The following is a 15555-nucleotide window of genomic DNA, read 5'->3' as shown; positions in this document are numbered from 1 at the left end:
ATTAATTAATACCCTATTTTATTTTTATTTTATTTTGATATCACTAGCATTCAAAGATATGCTTATACTCCTGTGCTTTCCAATTAGTGATTGGGTGAAAAATACCATGAATCTCAATGGCCCATTTATAATTTTTAATTATGTTACTGGTCAAACTATATCAAGAGCTGTTCCAATAAATTGTCTTGAAAATTGCATGTTGTAGAGACTTAAATTTTAGATGAAAAGTACTATTCAAGGATTCTGTTTCTTCTAGAAAATGAGTATGAAAATATCTTATTCACAAGAAGGCCCAGGTAGACCAGATGCTCTCTTGGGATAAGACTTCTCAATGTCTTCAGAAATGTCTCCATTTAAATTTATAGAGAGCTCCTTAATTTTATGAATCCTGATAATTTGATTATGATAGATTACACTCTCCATTACAACTCAGAATTTTACTTGTTAACATTGATTTAATATGTTTCATCCTTAGGATAGTTGGATCATGTTTCTTTCTTGCTGATTATCACATGACACATTATTTTTAAATTTGTTTCCTTCCAGTTTCATTGAGATATAATTGACCTAAAGCGTAGTACAAGTTTATTGTGTAACACACATAATTTTAAATGTGGAGCCATCCTTGGTATAAGTTACACACCATTTCTGAAATGGTAGTGTCAAGAAACTAGTAGTATCACTATCCTAGTCTTACCCTGTATTTTGCATTGAAGAAGTATTACAATCCAAATTTATTAATGTGATTCTGACAGACTGGAGTATACTATTTATTTTATAAATCATAAGGTATTAAATGCATCAGCATACATAGGATTTCAACTTAAAATTTTGTTTTTCAGTACAAAGTTCAGCCTTACCCCAGACCACCTGTATCAAAATCTCTCTGGGTAACTTTAGATTCTGCGTTATTATAAATCTCCCCAGGTGATTCTAATGATTACCCATTTCACTACTCTAAAATATTTCCAGACATACAGGATCTCTATTTTTTATTTATTCTCCCCTTTTAACAAACATTTAAAAAATATATCCAGTTATCTCTGAGTTGTGTATAGGGTGTGGTAGATTGACTCACCTGACCTTTGCTCCGACTGCCTTCTGTGGTCTTCTCTGCTCTGCAGAGGCCCCAGAGAGCAAAACAACATTTCCCAATCTCCTCTCTATCTACACTTGATTTAGGCCCTGCTTATCATACATGCTTGAGTAGGACTTGAATTCAAAACTCAGGTAAATGGTGAGAGAGAATGAACCCAAGACAACCATTTTGCTCCTGAGATCTGGCCCATGTGGCATGCCTCTGGAATCACTATTTCTGGGTGACGCTCCCTCATTCCTGGATGACAGCTAAGGCAAGAGATTTCTGGAGCCAGAGGGTAGGAAAGCAGCTTCCTGAGTCCCCAGCGTTCTGATTTTAGTAGAGAAAATGTTTTCCTTAGCAGACCAGTTTCTATGATGTGGTGGTATGTTCTGGAATTATTACTGAAAGCTCAGCTCAGCCTAAAACCTTGTCCTCCAACACTTTTAAGAATTTTATAAGTGTATAATTCCCTGTATTTCATCCTGTTTCTGTTAAAAATAGCTAGAGTGGTTTCTTTAATCTTAAACTGATTAATACCTTAATACCTTCCTTTTATAGCCACCGGTCTGATAATCATTACTCAAAGCTTACTTCGACATTTCATGTGCAGAATTAGCAATAGAGATCTTCCAGGAGTATATGAACCAGGAAAAAAAAAACCTTCTAAATTTTTTATTTACACATCAACAACTCACATCAAACAGATCCACTGAAAGGACAAATTCTGTGCATATTAATTGGCACCAGGTTTCCACGTATGAGATGGCACAAAACTCTCCTCCTTTTGCATTTAATAAATCCATCATACATTTAGAGGTTTGCTCAGACTAGTCTATGTGCTTTTACTTCAAAGAAAAGAACTCTAGAAAAATTGAGCCTTAATTTCTTCCCAAATTGACATGACAGGAATGAGGAAGAGGTTTAGGTATCCTTCTCTGGAGATTATACAGGTTGCAAAGAGAGGAAAAGTTTGAATAGAAACTTGGAAAAGATCAGTTGTACAATAGTTTACAATCTTACTTTTTTGAAGTTCTATGCTTCTCTATGTCCATGCTCTATATTTGTTCATGCCTTTAACATTTGTTGAACAAACACTGTGAACTTGATACTGTGATAGACAATGAGGATAGAGCACAATGGAGGATAAAAGACATAGATGCTAAAATAAATGCTTCAGGGAACTCATGTTCTAATGGGAGAGAAAGATATTAAACAATTGACTACAAAAGTTTTAAATTAAATTTATATGTTTAAAAGACATAAAACCATGGGATGACATAATTGGGGTTCTGATCCAGTCTTCCTTGAGTGAATAATATTTGAGCTAACCTCTAAAAGACAAGAGGAAAGTACCTAGGGGACTGGAGAGTGGAGTTTTCTCAGCAGAGTTGTGGCATATAAATGGCCAGAGAGGGAAGGTCCATAACTCTTTCATAACAAACCTGGAATAAATTTCTCTCCTGAGTAGATTTGTCATATCTAGAGGCAGGTGAAGGACTTCTTCTACATTTTATACCCAAGAAAATGTGAAGAGTGGAATACTCAGGTAATGAGAGGTAAAAGGAGAAAAAAAACCTGCAGAAAATCGAAAAGAATGAGAAGGACATTGGAAAGATAGTCCAAACCTCAACAGCTTGTCTTTATTAGCTTTTCATTCTCCAGTAGAAGAATATAGCCCTTCTTTTCAAGATTGTGCCACACCTGGAGGTGCATCTCCTCTCTGGTTTAGTCCACATTTTAAAAAGTATAATAATATAAAAATTTCACAACACCAAGGGGCGACAATTCACAGGTCTTTTCCCACACACCTCCTCCCATTGAATTCCATTACCCATAGCACATTAACTCCTGCTTGAATGTTGGAATCTTCATCACTCCTGAAGCCTAGAGCTGGTTTAGCTGTTTAATTGTTTGGGTGGAGAGAGTGTGATGCACATGACAGACAGACCACTGGTTCAGCAAGGGGTGTTGTCTGAAGATATTACCTATCATGGGAGAGATTGTGGGCCAAGAGTGCCTTCATGGTGTAATCACATTTTATTTCCAACTATAGAGATCTTCCATTACTATTTTATTTTGTGCCATTTGGTAACAAAAAGAACCTCAAGCAAGTACTTTGAATGTTACTTAATCTCTTTTGGTGGAGATCCTTGGATATTTTATCGGAAATAGTGTCATGACCCCAGTTGGCTTACTTGGCTCAAGAACAGTGTTAACGTTTTATTAAAACTTTTTATTTTCTTGAGAAGGAAAAATTTCCATAAAGCAGGTGCCAGGAAATTCAGTCCCACGTGGAGATTTTGCCAAGATTTCCCAAAGCAATTTTTCTTTGTTCCTTTTATTTCACTATTAAAAATAATCTTTATAATGGATTCTTTAGAGTCCAAATTCCCATACATAAAGGTCATAGCCTTGAGAGAGGGGTCAATCTGTCACATTCTTTCCTTTTTTAAGTCTGTGGATGCATTTATATTATAGAAGCCATAGCAAGATTATAAACTGTTCCTAGGTTTAGGAAAATTGAAAAAAAAATCTATTAGTTTTTTAAAATTAATATCTACTATTTTTTTAATTAATTTTTATTAGAGTATGGCTGCCTTACAATGCTGTGTTAGCCTCCACTGCACAACAAAATGAATCAGCCATACACATACAGATATCTTCTCCCTTTTGGACTTCCCTCCCATTTAGGTTACCAAAAATATCTATTAGTTGAATCCTCCTTAGCACAGCACAATCTTTTCTCTGTTCTTTCACTTTCTCTTCTAATAAAGTCCTCAATAAATAGAGCAAATGACTTATTATTACCTATTAGTTGAAAGCAGCTATTCTTGGCTGTAAATCTATTATATCCTGAGCAATTAAAAATAGTAAGATTAAATGTGTCAGTTTAGGGAATTACAAAATAGTCAAGGGGCTTTTCCTAAAATTTCTACTATAGACATCTGGATAACAATATTCTCTCCTGCTTATTACTAAGTTAATATACAATTCCAAAAAACCTATCTCTAAATTGCTGAGCTTTTATGTTTTATATAAGGTGTAAAAATATCTGAATTACAGAAATATATGCTTTAAGTTAAAATAAATATATCATTAGTTCCTTTCCTTATCTAAAGAGTGGAAGAAATAAATGAGACAGATGAATATTTCAGCATCATGATCAGATAGGAGGTAAGATGAAGATGTCTAATACGTGCACCCTGCTCTCAACAATCCTGATCTTATATTCTTGGACCATGAAAAAGAAATGGTTTATTACATTTTAGAATAATAATTAAATATTCTACCAGTTTAAATATGTTTTATTAAGGGGAACATATAAGAATATTTTGACATAACAAAATAAATTGGTCTGAGAACTTCTACCCTAAGGATGATTTGTGTAAATGGATTAATTAGTCGCCTAGATTTAGCAAAAAAGAGAATGTATGAAAAATTCATAGGTGGGGCTATCTTCAGGGACTTGGTTCAAAGGCTCAAATGATGTCGGATGTGTCTGATGTATAAGCTTTGCTTCCTCTGGGCTTGTTTCATTTCAGACTTTTCACTGTAGCCTTAGGCAGCTTCAGGCTCACGTCAGCACAACAGCAAGTCCATGTTAGTCCGCATTCCAGGTTTAGGGTACTCTAGTCACTGACTGGAAACCCTGAGCTCCAGACAAGCTTCCACTTGCCTGCCCCACCAGATCTGTGCCAGTGCCTGTGGGCAGCCACGGGGCAGCCTGTCAGGAAAGGGTGGCAGGGTGGCTATGAGTCCTGACTCGATGCTGGGCCAGGCTGTGGGCATCGTTTGATCCATAACTTTTACTGTTTAGGCATATGGCATGTGAACCTCTGTTTGGATTCTTTTTTTTTTCGGTACGTGGGCTCTCACTGTTGTGGCCTCTCCCGCTGCGGAGCACAGGCTCCAGACGCGCAGGCTCAGCGGCCATGGCTTACGGGCCCAGCCGCTCCGCGGCATGTGGGATCCTCCCGGACCGGGGCACGAACCCGTGTCCCCCGCATCGGCAGGAGGACTCTCAACCACTGTGCCACCAGGGAAGCCCTGTTTGGATTCTTACTCCGAGTCCTTCAAAAGTTAGAAACAGATCTGGTACAGGCAATGATAGGAATTTTGGTCTTTAACCTGAGAGCAGGAAAAAGCCATTTGGAGTTTAATCAGGAGAGGGACAAGATAAGATTTAGCTTTTAAAAAATAGTTTTACCATCGTATATTTGACATAAGATCAATTGCACACATTTAACATGTACAACTGATAAATTTTGACACACCAATGTATCCATTATCACAATCGAGAAAATGAAAAGCAAAAAAATTAAACAACATTTTTTCTTCCAGTTTTATTGAGATATAATTAACATACAGCACTGTATAAGTTTAAGGTGTGCAGCATAATGATTTGACCTACATACAAGATTAAATGATTATCACAATAAGTTTAGTTAACATCCATCACCTCATCTGGATACAAAATTAAAGACATAGAAAAAATATTTTTCCCTTGCAATGAGAACTCTTAGGATTTCCCTTCTCAACAACTTTCCTGTATAACACACAGCAGTGTTCATTATAGTCATCATGTTGTACATCACATCCCTAGTACTTATTCGTCTTATAACTGGAAGTTTGTTCATTTTGACCAGCCTTCATCCAATCCCCTCTCCTCCTACCCTCTGCCTCTGGTGACAACAAATCTGACCTCTTTTCCTATGAGTTTGTTTTTGAAGTACATTTGACCTATAACACTGTGTTAGTTGCTATTATACAACACAGTGATTCGGTATTTCTATACATTTCCAAACAATCACGATGTTAGGTCTAGTTATGATATGTCACATAGAAAGATATTACATAATTATTGACTGTATTCCCCACACTGTACATTTCATACTTGTGACATTTATTTTGCAATGTTAGTACCTCTTAATCTTCCTCGCCTATTTCTTTCCTCCCTCCAGTCCCCCTCCCCTCTGGCAACCATCTGTTTGTTCTCTGTATCTATAACTGAACAGAACAAAGTTTTGAAGAACACATTCAACTAATGACTTATCTAGACTATATAAAGGACTCTTACAATTCAGTAGAAAGAAACAATCCAATTGAAAATGGACAATAGATTTGAACAGTTACTTCACCAAAGAAGATAGATTAACAGCAGAGAAGCATACGAAAAGTGTGCTCAGCACCATTAGTCACTAGGAAGATGCAGATTTGTATTTTAAAAGGTCACTCTGGCTTCAGCCTAGTGAACTGCTGGAGATCAGGCATGGCTGCAGGGAGAACCGTTAAGAGGCTATTGCCATAGGACTAGTAAAAGACAATGGTTACTTGAATTAAGAAGGTGGTTGTGGGGATAGGGGGAAAGTGAGAAGTTAGAGACATATTCAGGAAGGAAAATAGATGGGCTCTGACATTGACTTTGATGTAGAGAGTAAAGGTTAGAAAGGATTTCAAGTTTTCTGGCTTGTGCAGTTGGGTAGATGATGCTGCCATTCACAAACATGGTGAAAACTGGAGGAGGACCAGGTGAGGGGAAAGATTGAGTTTATGTTTTGAGGTACCTTTGAGACACCAAAGTAGAACCACAGAGCTGACAGTTGGAGTAAGATGCATTCTGAGCCTTGTCTCTTGTATTTGATGTGGACAGAAGCTGAAAGGCAGTGGGCTGAGATTGAAATGGGAGGAGAGAGAGAGGGAAGAGCAGAGACTGCCAAGTCAGAGTCCCCTGATCTGTCCCCATGAAAGGGGGGGAACCTGCTTTTCATCAGCGGTCTGCACTAATAAAGCAGGAAGAAACTCTGGGTAAAGGGGAGTCTGAGTCCCCCTTTAAATATGTTATTACTTAGAACCCTGGAGGTAGCTTGCCATCCTTGAGATGCCCTAAGCCAGGGCGAACTGAAGCCAAAGTCTTCCGATTCCCACCTCTGCTCCAATTCTTGCCCCCCCTCCATTGCTAACTCACAACTAGTATACAGATGTAGATGTGGCCTCAGGAAATCAAAAGGTTCTATAGTGCAGGTCATTTAAAATCTTACCAAATGAACTTCTGTCCAGTTTTTCCACTTCGATTCTATAATCTGTTGAAAGAGTGGGGAAAAAGAGTGTGTTCTGCTTTATTTTTGTAGCTCATTAGTGAATCCTAACCATACTCGCCCTTAGGTCCCTTTTCCATCTTAGTCTCGTTCTCATAGCTTTAGAAAGAAAAATGGGATCTTTAAATTCACTCAGTTTGTGCTGGGAAGAGGCCAAAATTAGTGTCCCATTAGTACTCAGCCGGAGTGGTCTTCTAGCAGTACAATCTAGGGAAGGTATTTACACCCCCTCCCCCTCCTCTTTCCCGAGTCTGGCAAATTCTAGCTCATGTTTTGCTCTCCCTATAAATACGAGAGAAAATAAAAGGCACTATTCAGTCTCTTTTGTCTGAAAAGTCTGGCGTTTCAGTGGTTTTCGTTAAGGCGGGGTCCTCATTTGCAACCAGCTTTGCCATTAACGGAAATCAATCTGAATGTCCTACTGTGCGTTTTTTTCTTTCCTCACAGTCTGAAATGGCCTTTGCCAAGTTTTCGGGCTGAACCTGAAAGACCTTCTCTCATTATACGCTCCCTGCCTCCAGCCTCACTGAATCTTTGCAGAGATTTCTCAGGCAGAAGGGCTGCAGTGTGAGGTTTGGGAGGAACTCGACCTACTCCGCTAACCCAGTGGCCTGAGCCAATCACAAAGAGGATTGGAACCTCGCTGAATGCCCCCCTTCCCATCTCCTCCCCCTGCAACAGCCTCCTGGAAAGAGGGACACTGGAGGGATGTGTTTGCAATTCAAATCCTTGGCTTTCTGCCTGCCTCTTTTCTTAATAAGAAGGCAGGAGCTGCTGTGAGGTGCAAAGGGGTCTTCCGAATTGCAGTGGCCCTAAGATCCGAAGATCCTTGCCTCTGCCTCTTTTATCTGATTCTGAAGCTAACGGGAAAAGGGTAAGGATGGTGGAGGCTTTCTGTGCTACGTGGAAGTTGACGGACAGTCAGAATTTTGACGAGTACATGAAGGCTCTAGGTAGGTAAAAATAAGATGTGCTTTCTCATCTTAACCTGCAGCTTCAGATACTTGCAGATTCCTTCTTCACCCATCAGGTTAGCAAGAGACAAAGACAGATCACATTGTCGTAATCAGGGTGCTAGGCTGTGTGTTTCTCACAGAATGGATATTTAAATGTAGCATTTGCCTGCTTTCTTGCCTAGGGCCAAATAACAGAGCATTTAGCATTCTGGGGAGGACACGAAGCTTCCGCGCCTTTTCCGCTTTTTCTTCAGCATCCTTTTACTACTTATGCTTCCAAATAAGCATCTGCTTATTATTACGGCTCAGTAGTTGTCCTGCATAATTGATGGGCTAAACATACTCTAATGAAACTTCCACTTTAGGACATAGATTCCAGAATAGGAAGGTAGATTCCTGCTTTGTGAGCTATTTTGGAAGTTGCAGCCAACTGTACTGCTTCCTTTTGCTATTTTAGGTGTGGGCTTTGCCACTAGGCAGGTGGGAAATGTGACTAAACCAACAGTGATCATCAGTCAGGAGGGGGACAAAGTGGTGATCAGGACTCAAAGCACATTCAAGAACACGGAGATTAGTTTCCATCTGGGAGAAGAGTTTGATGAAACCACTCCAGATGACAGAAACTGTAAGGTGAGGAGCTGCTCCTTCTCTGAGGGTGGGGATGGGAAGGAGAGAATAAAAGAGAGAAAGTCCCAATATTTCTTTTTTTCTAGATGATGGGAAGTGAAAAATATTCTCAGTATTTCACTTCAGAGAGAAGGACCAAGAGTAATTTTGCATCCTAGTGTTCATAGCTTATATTCTGAATAATGGGCACCTACTATAGCTCAAATCTTGAATCTGTTTCTTTCTTTCTTTCTTTTTTTTTTTTTTTTTGCGGTACGCGGGCCTCTCACCGTTGTGGCCTCTCCCGTTGCGGAGCACAGGCTCCGGACACGCAGGCTCAGCGGCCATGGCTCACGGGCCCAGCCGCACCGCGGCATGTGGGATCTTCCGGACTGGGGCACGAACCCATGTCCCCTGCATCGGCAGGCGGACTCTCAACCACTGTGCCACCAGGGAAGCCCTGAATCTGTTTCTTTACCATGTGTTTTTCTCATTTTATATTAAACCTGTATTTCAGAAAGTATTTAATAGTGTTCATTTGAAAGACTGCATTTTGTTTAATCTTTCTTTTGCCTCAGGTTGACTCAATCAATAGCTTGCCTCATTCTAAGACTCTGTTTAAAAGAGTAGGATGATTAGTCAGAAAGCACTAGTTCAGGATTTTTATTTCTAATAGGTAAATTTTTGCATTTAGATGTACACATTTCAATCAAATTATGAATTACTAGAGATTTTATAATAATGACTCTGGAAGCAACAGAGGAAATTGTACTACTTTGATAATTAGTTGATCACTATTTATTCAATTATCACTCTTTTAAAAATCAACTCAGGGACTTCCCTGGTGGCACACTGGTTAAGAATCCACCTGCCAATGCAAGGGACATGGGTTCAATCCCTGGTACAGGAAGATCCCACATGCCACAGAGCAACTAAGCCCGTGTACCACAGCTACTGAGCCCGTGTGCCACAACTACTGAGCCCGTGTGCCACAACTACTGAAGTCCGCACCTGGAGCCCGTGCTCCGCAACAAGAGAAGCCACTGCAATGAGAAGGCCGCGCACCGCAACGAAGTTTAGCCCCTGCTCGCTGCAACTAGAGAAAGCCCACTCTCAGCAACAAAGACCCAATGCAGTCAAAAATAAATAAATAAATGTAAATAGATAAAAATCAATTCATTTGGCTTCCATATCAGAAATCTGATGTGTACCTATTGATATATTCTGCATTTTGTTGTTGGTTTCAGTCTGTTGTTAGCCTGGAGGGAGACAAACTTGTCCATGTACAGAAATGGGATGGCAAAGCGACAAATTTTGTAAGAGAGATTAAGAATGGCAAAATGATCATGGTAAGTAGGAGCAATTTCCCCTTCCTGCTTCATTGCCCACCCCTCACCCCCTCATTTCCCATCTCCTTCCCTGTCCCTCCCTCCCTCCTTTTCTCCTGTCTTTCCTTCTTAAACAACATTAAATCACTAGCAAGGTTCTTTAATCATGTGTAAAACAGGAGAAATAAAAATATCTTAGCTAATTGTTTCCTCCACTCTGCTTTTTTAATTACAGAAAAAGAGAAAAGTTCTACTTAAGTGTAGTTTTAAAAAGTTGCCATTGATTTAGCTAAAACTGTGTCAAAAAAACAGTTGTTGGATTACCGTAATGTCTAATCCTCCAATGAAATCTGAATATAAAACCAATCATCATGAAAATATAGAGATGATATTATATTATCATTTGCTGAAACTCAGAAAAATTACCTTATAGCTTCTGTAATAAATGAGAGCTTTAAACATTTTATATTTTAGTTTATAAAGGTTTCACAAGTTCAGTGCAGATAATTTGGAATATAACAGGAAAGTGTAACAAAAATATGAAAATCCTTTTTAATGTCCCCTTAGAACCATTTTGGTATTACTTCCTTCCAGTCTTTCTTTTAAATGCATCAGATAGCTTTAAAAACATGTCTATTCAATACTGGATAGTCATGTAAAAATTATAAAATAAAAAATAATTTAAAAATAATTTCTCTAAAATGGAATTTTGATGACATTGAAGTAGTCAATACATCATTTGTGGGGTTTTTTTGGCGGGGGGTTGCTTTTAAGATAATAGCAGGAAGGGTCTTTTGGTTTTGTTATTTAAGACTATTGATTAGTTTTCTTCTCCTTCCCTTGACTACCAGCTAGCTGTTCTAGGTTGAGATAGAGGCCTTACATATTCATTCTTCATTTCCTGGGTGGAAGTGGGTGTGGGGAGCAGAGGGACAGTTTTCCTTTCATGTTGATGAACATTTGCCCACGTTTTCCTGCAGTGACCATCACCATCATCAAACAAACAAACAAACAAACAAATTCATTTATAAAGGATTCAATCTGAAGTTCTCCTTTATGATTTTTTCTTTATTTTTTTCCTGAATACAGACAAGTGGATAGCTCAGCTTTGGCATGTATGACGGTGATCAGGCAAGCCTGAGTTCAAACAAGGAAATGAAAGTGATGGATGACAAGGGCACACTATACTCTTGGAAATCACAGGACTACATGAAAATGATGAACACTAAAAAACACTAAATTTTGTAAAGACGATTTATAGCAATTCTTCAAGTTGGCTTAGATACAAGAGCCCATGTTGCACATTATAGCCACACAACCACCAAGGTTCACATAGGCTACAACATGACAGCCAAAGCAACGAGAACGTTTGTACATTTGCCTTTTCCTGCTGATTGTGGAACAGATCATTGCAAATACCATTTGTCCAAAGAATTTGGGTTTTCAAAAAACTCTTCAAAATTTATCTAGGTCATGAATTGTAAAGTATCATGAAAACCTACTATAAATTTTATATACTTTTTAAAGCAGATGGCTAATCTGCTCCAATTACCCTGATAATTTAAGGCAAAAGGAATTCTTTTGACCTGAATCTAGATAATCTCAGTTTTTGCCTCATATTTCTTTTAGAGACATGAACTGTGTATACATGTCATTCACGAGATAAATATAAGGGTTTCTTTTCAAAAAATGAAGACTTACGCAACATTTAATGTTTGTAAATGCCATTATTCTTTTGTATAATACTTAAATCATATATATGATAATCTTTAAAATAACATAACATGATAATCTTTAAAATTTCCAGCTACTGATGTACCTGTGTAAAAGGATTTGGTTATCTTTTGAATCTTTCAGACTCTTACTTTTGGTGATGTGGTTGCCATTCGCCACTATGAGAAGGCATAGAAAACATCCTGATCTGGGGCTGGAGAAGTTCTACAATCTTTCTGTTTACCCAAGTCTCAGTGCTCTACTGCTGTTACAGCACGGCCGATCACTTATTAGAAGGTTATCCTTGGTGTGGAGGTGGAAAATGATGACTTCAAAACTTGTTTTAAAGACTTGTTACTGCAAGCAATCAAAGCCATTTTTGATCTGCAGATTTATCACATTTTATAATTCCTATTAAAATTGTAAACTACTTTTTTTTAAAATAAAGAAGGGAATACATTCTTTAATTTCCAATGGAATGCAAATCAAATTGGAATAAAAATCTTACACCCATGAGAAATTTGTTGTTGTTGTTAATATCACTAATCTGGCTGGGAACTATATATTAGAGAGTTTTAAATAGCCTTTTTTTATGGCATAAAGTCAGGCTGGGGAAGTTAGCACTTTGTTTAAAATACTAATTTAAAAAATAAGCAGAAGCCCAGGAAAACGTGGAAAAATTTGGATTGGTACTTCTGTAGAGAATTGGGGATGTCCAGGATCCAAAGGAGCTTTGTTATGGTGGGCTGGACTGCACGAATGACCTCTTGCTACTAGAAACAGGCAGTCTGAAGAAGCAAGCTGATATACATGAAAATGTCTTATTAAAGAGTAAATATAATCAAAATCTCATATAATCAAAATGGCACGTAATTCAAGCTTCTTATTGAAAGGTAAATAGGACCAGGGAGTGAATTTTATCCGAGACTATTGTAACCAAGTAGGACCCTATGGGGCCTTCCTGGGACAGGCCTCCCTCCATATCCTCTGCTTTAGCTCCTCTCTGAAGTACCTAGATAACAGTATTTGATGCACATTTCCTGAGTTGTTTTCCAGATGTGAAAACCCCCCACCAAATGGAAGATGTTAACTACTTGATGACCATGAGCACATAGCCCCCAGGCCTCCTGGAGCCTAAGGACTGATCATGTGAACGCTTGTGACACAACCCTGTTACCTCACCATCAGTCAGTCAGAGAATTGTGCATGAGTTGATCACATACCCTGCAACCCCACCTCCCTCACCTGGCTTTTAAAAATGTTTGGCCAAACAATTCGGGGAGCTCAGGGCTTTTAGGGCAGAAGCCACCTGTCTCCTCGCATGGCCCTGCAATAAACCTTTCTCTGCTCCAGACTCTGACGTTTCAGTTTGTTTGGCCTCATTGTGCATTGGGCACACGAACTTGTGCTAACACTATAAAGATGCATCTCCAGACAAGGACACTGAGCTGAACAAAGTCTATAAGTGCTAAAACGGATAAAATGGAGTGTGCAGAGGGCATTGTGTGTGTGTGTGCCAGTGTGTCTGTGTGGTGGTGGGGAAGCAGGGGTGTGCGAGGTTGGTGGAACTGAGTTGACCAAAGGAAAGTAAATATCTGTTTATGACTGGCTAAGATTTGCATTTGTAAAGTACAAATATTATTTCGTATTTCACTGTTTATAAGACGATTTTTGTACATGTTTTCAAACCCACAATGTGAAGCAGGTAAGGCAGATATTATTATTTTTACTTTACCGATGAGGAAACTGAAGATTCGATTAACATGTCCAAGTTCTCTTGACTAGTGAATAATACTGAGAAATGCAAACCTTGCAATCTTCCTGCTTATTTCTTCTCAAAAATTAATATTTCAGCTAAATTTTCTTTTGAAACAAAAATGTAAGATTTTATTTTCCCTGAATTACTCCTTAGGAAAACTTTCCCGTTAGCCTCTGTGAAGGCTGGTGCATGGGGCAGGGAAAGGGTAAATATTTTTCAGGACAAACATTCAGTATTCATTTTTAATCAACCCAATATTTTCAATAAGTTTCTATAAGTTAATTCAAAGTCCAATTAACTTACAGATATAAGTTTGAGGAAACTTCCCTTAACTTACACAGTTCAACACAAAGATACTAGTACCTGACTATTGTATTACTTATAACTACTGCAGTAAAGAGTAGAAAAAATCTAAAGTGCAGCTATAGGATTTAACACGTGAATGTACAATTATTACTGAATGTCAGGATATGATGGTCTAGCTCAAGTTACCATTACTAAAACTAGAGTCTACCTTTGTCTTTAAAAGCATGAAACAGAACATAGAGAGGGTGTTTGCTCCAATAGCTCTGAAAACCTTCATCTCTGCTTCTGGAGGAAGACTGCTTTCTCTTGGTCATTTCAGCCTATGCTCTGATAGAAGCACGGCTTCTGGCCTCTCTATTCTTAAAGATACAAGGGCAAGGATAGGGATTTAGCTTCGTCTCATTATAATTAGGTCAAATAACATCCTGGCATTCATTTCCGTAACAACTGTCTGAAAAATGGAAAAGTTTTGGGATGGCCTAGTGGGAAGCAAAGTTACACTGGGTTAAAATCTCAAGAGTTGCAGCGGTAGATCAAATGCAGTTTTCTGGAAGACAAATAACAAGGATATTTACTTCCTAAATGTTTACAAGGTAGTTACAAATCATTTTCCTTCAAGCTATATTCTATCTCATACAGTAACCTGCCAAGGTACTTTTCTGGTTTGCCTCTTTAAAATTTTTTCAACGCATTTGAAAAGGAAAAACTACTAAGCCCAAAGGCAATTTGACCAACTGGCCCTGGAAGAACATCTCTGAAATTCCAAGATCTCAGATACTGACTATGCTAAAGGTTGTCTTGTGAAATCTAGTCACGAACCACTTTGTCACTGGTGCAGTCTCTCACCCAGATACACACGCTCACAACAAATTACACCTACACCTGGAACATGGGGACCTACAAATACGTGCCCAGGTGTGAGGTATACACCCAGAGATGGTAAGGCACTGTAGCTTTGTGCTCCTCAGAGAGAGGGTATAAAGGAAAACAAAAGAAAGCAGAGGGAGTCAAAGGCAGGATAGTGTTTCTACCCATTAACTCAATATGTTGCCTTTTTAAAACTGCAAGCACTTCTTAGGTTTCAAAATGTGTACGCCATATTTTATGCTTACTTAAGAAGAATTATTTCACAACCAATTTACTTCCAGTAAAGCTGACTGAAAATTGGCAAAAGAAGAGTGAGAATTGCTATTTTTACAATTTTTTAAAATCCTTTTTCTATCTTTCAAAATGCTTGTCCTAGAAACATGCAAGTTATATTGCTGTCCTTAGAGTTGTTCTCTCACATCCATTTTCCTTTTTTTTTTAAATCTTGCTCCATTTTCCTCCACACTCTTGAGGTTGTTGACTGAGAAACTCCAAGGACAATTTTTTCCACAATAGGAAAGCACTTTGGTTCTCCAAAGGCTTTTGATGCAGAAGCAGAAGCAGCTGAAGCAGAACTTGAACAGCTCTGGCAGCATATGAAGCATAAAATAGAGGCACCCTAACTCCCATTTCAAAGCCCGTTTCATGAGACACTTTCCCATTAAATTACGCAGCATACAAAATAAGGTTTTCTCTGTTGGGAAACAAATACACTTTACAACATCTTTTATGAGGTTAGTAATTCTGGAGGGTTTTTTCTTCTTCAGAGGAATTCTACGCCCTACAAATTTAAACTACATGTTCCCTTATCTTAAAGAAGTCAGCATCCTCATAAATGGTAATA

At 38.5% G+C, this 15555-nt stretch overlaps 1 protein-coding gene across 1 annotated transcript; it reads left to right on the top strand.

Moving 5' to 3' along the window:
- Window positions 1-7788: 7788 nt before the first annotated feature.
- Window positions 7789-12295, top strand: FABP7 (fatty acid binding protein 7). The gene is made up of 4 exons (XM_027087335.1): window positions 7789-8129; window positions 8590-8762; window positions 9986-10087; window positions 11924-12295. Exons 1-4 carry the CDS (start codon window positions 8057-8059, stop codon window positions 11972-11974), a joined length of 399 nt encoding a protein of 132 aa, XP_026943136.1. The 5' UTR covers window positions 7789-8056; the 3' UTR covers window positions 11975-12295.
- Window positions 12296-15555: the final 3260 nt, after the last annotated feature.

The sequence above is a fragment of the Aethalodelphis obliquidens genome, unplaced genomic scaffold (genome assembly GCF_003676395.1).
Source record: "Aethalodelphis obliquidens isolate GAN/ISIS:26980383/991018 unplaced genomic scaffold, ASM367639v1 scaffold3, whole genome shotgun sequence".
Taxonomy (NCBI): Eukaryota; Metazoa; Chordata; class Mammalia; order Artiodactyla; family Delphinidae; genus Aethalodelphis; species Aethalodelphis obliquidens.
This window is presented reverse-complemented; position numbering and strand designations above follow the sequence as displayed.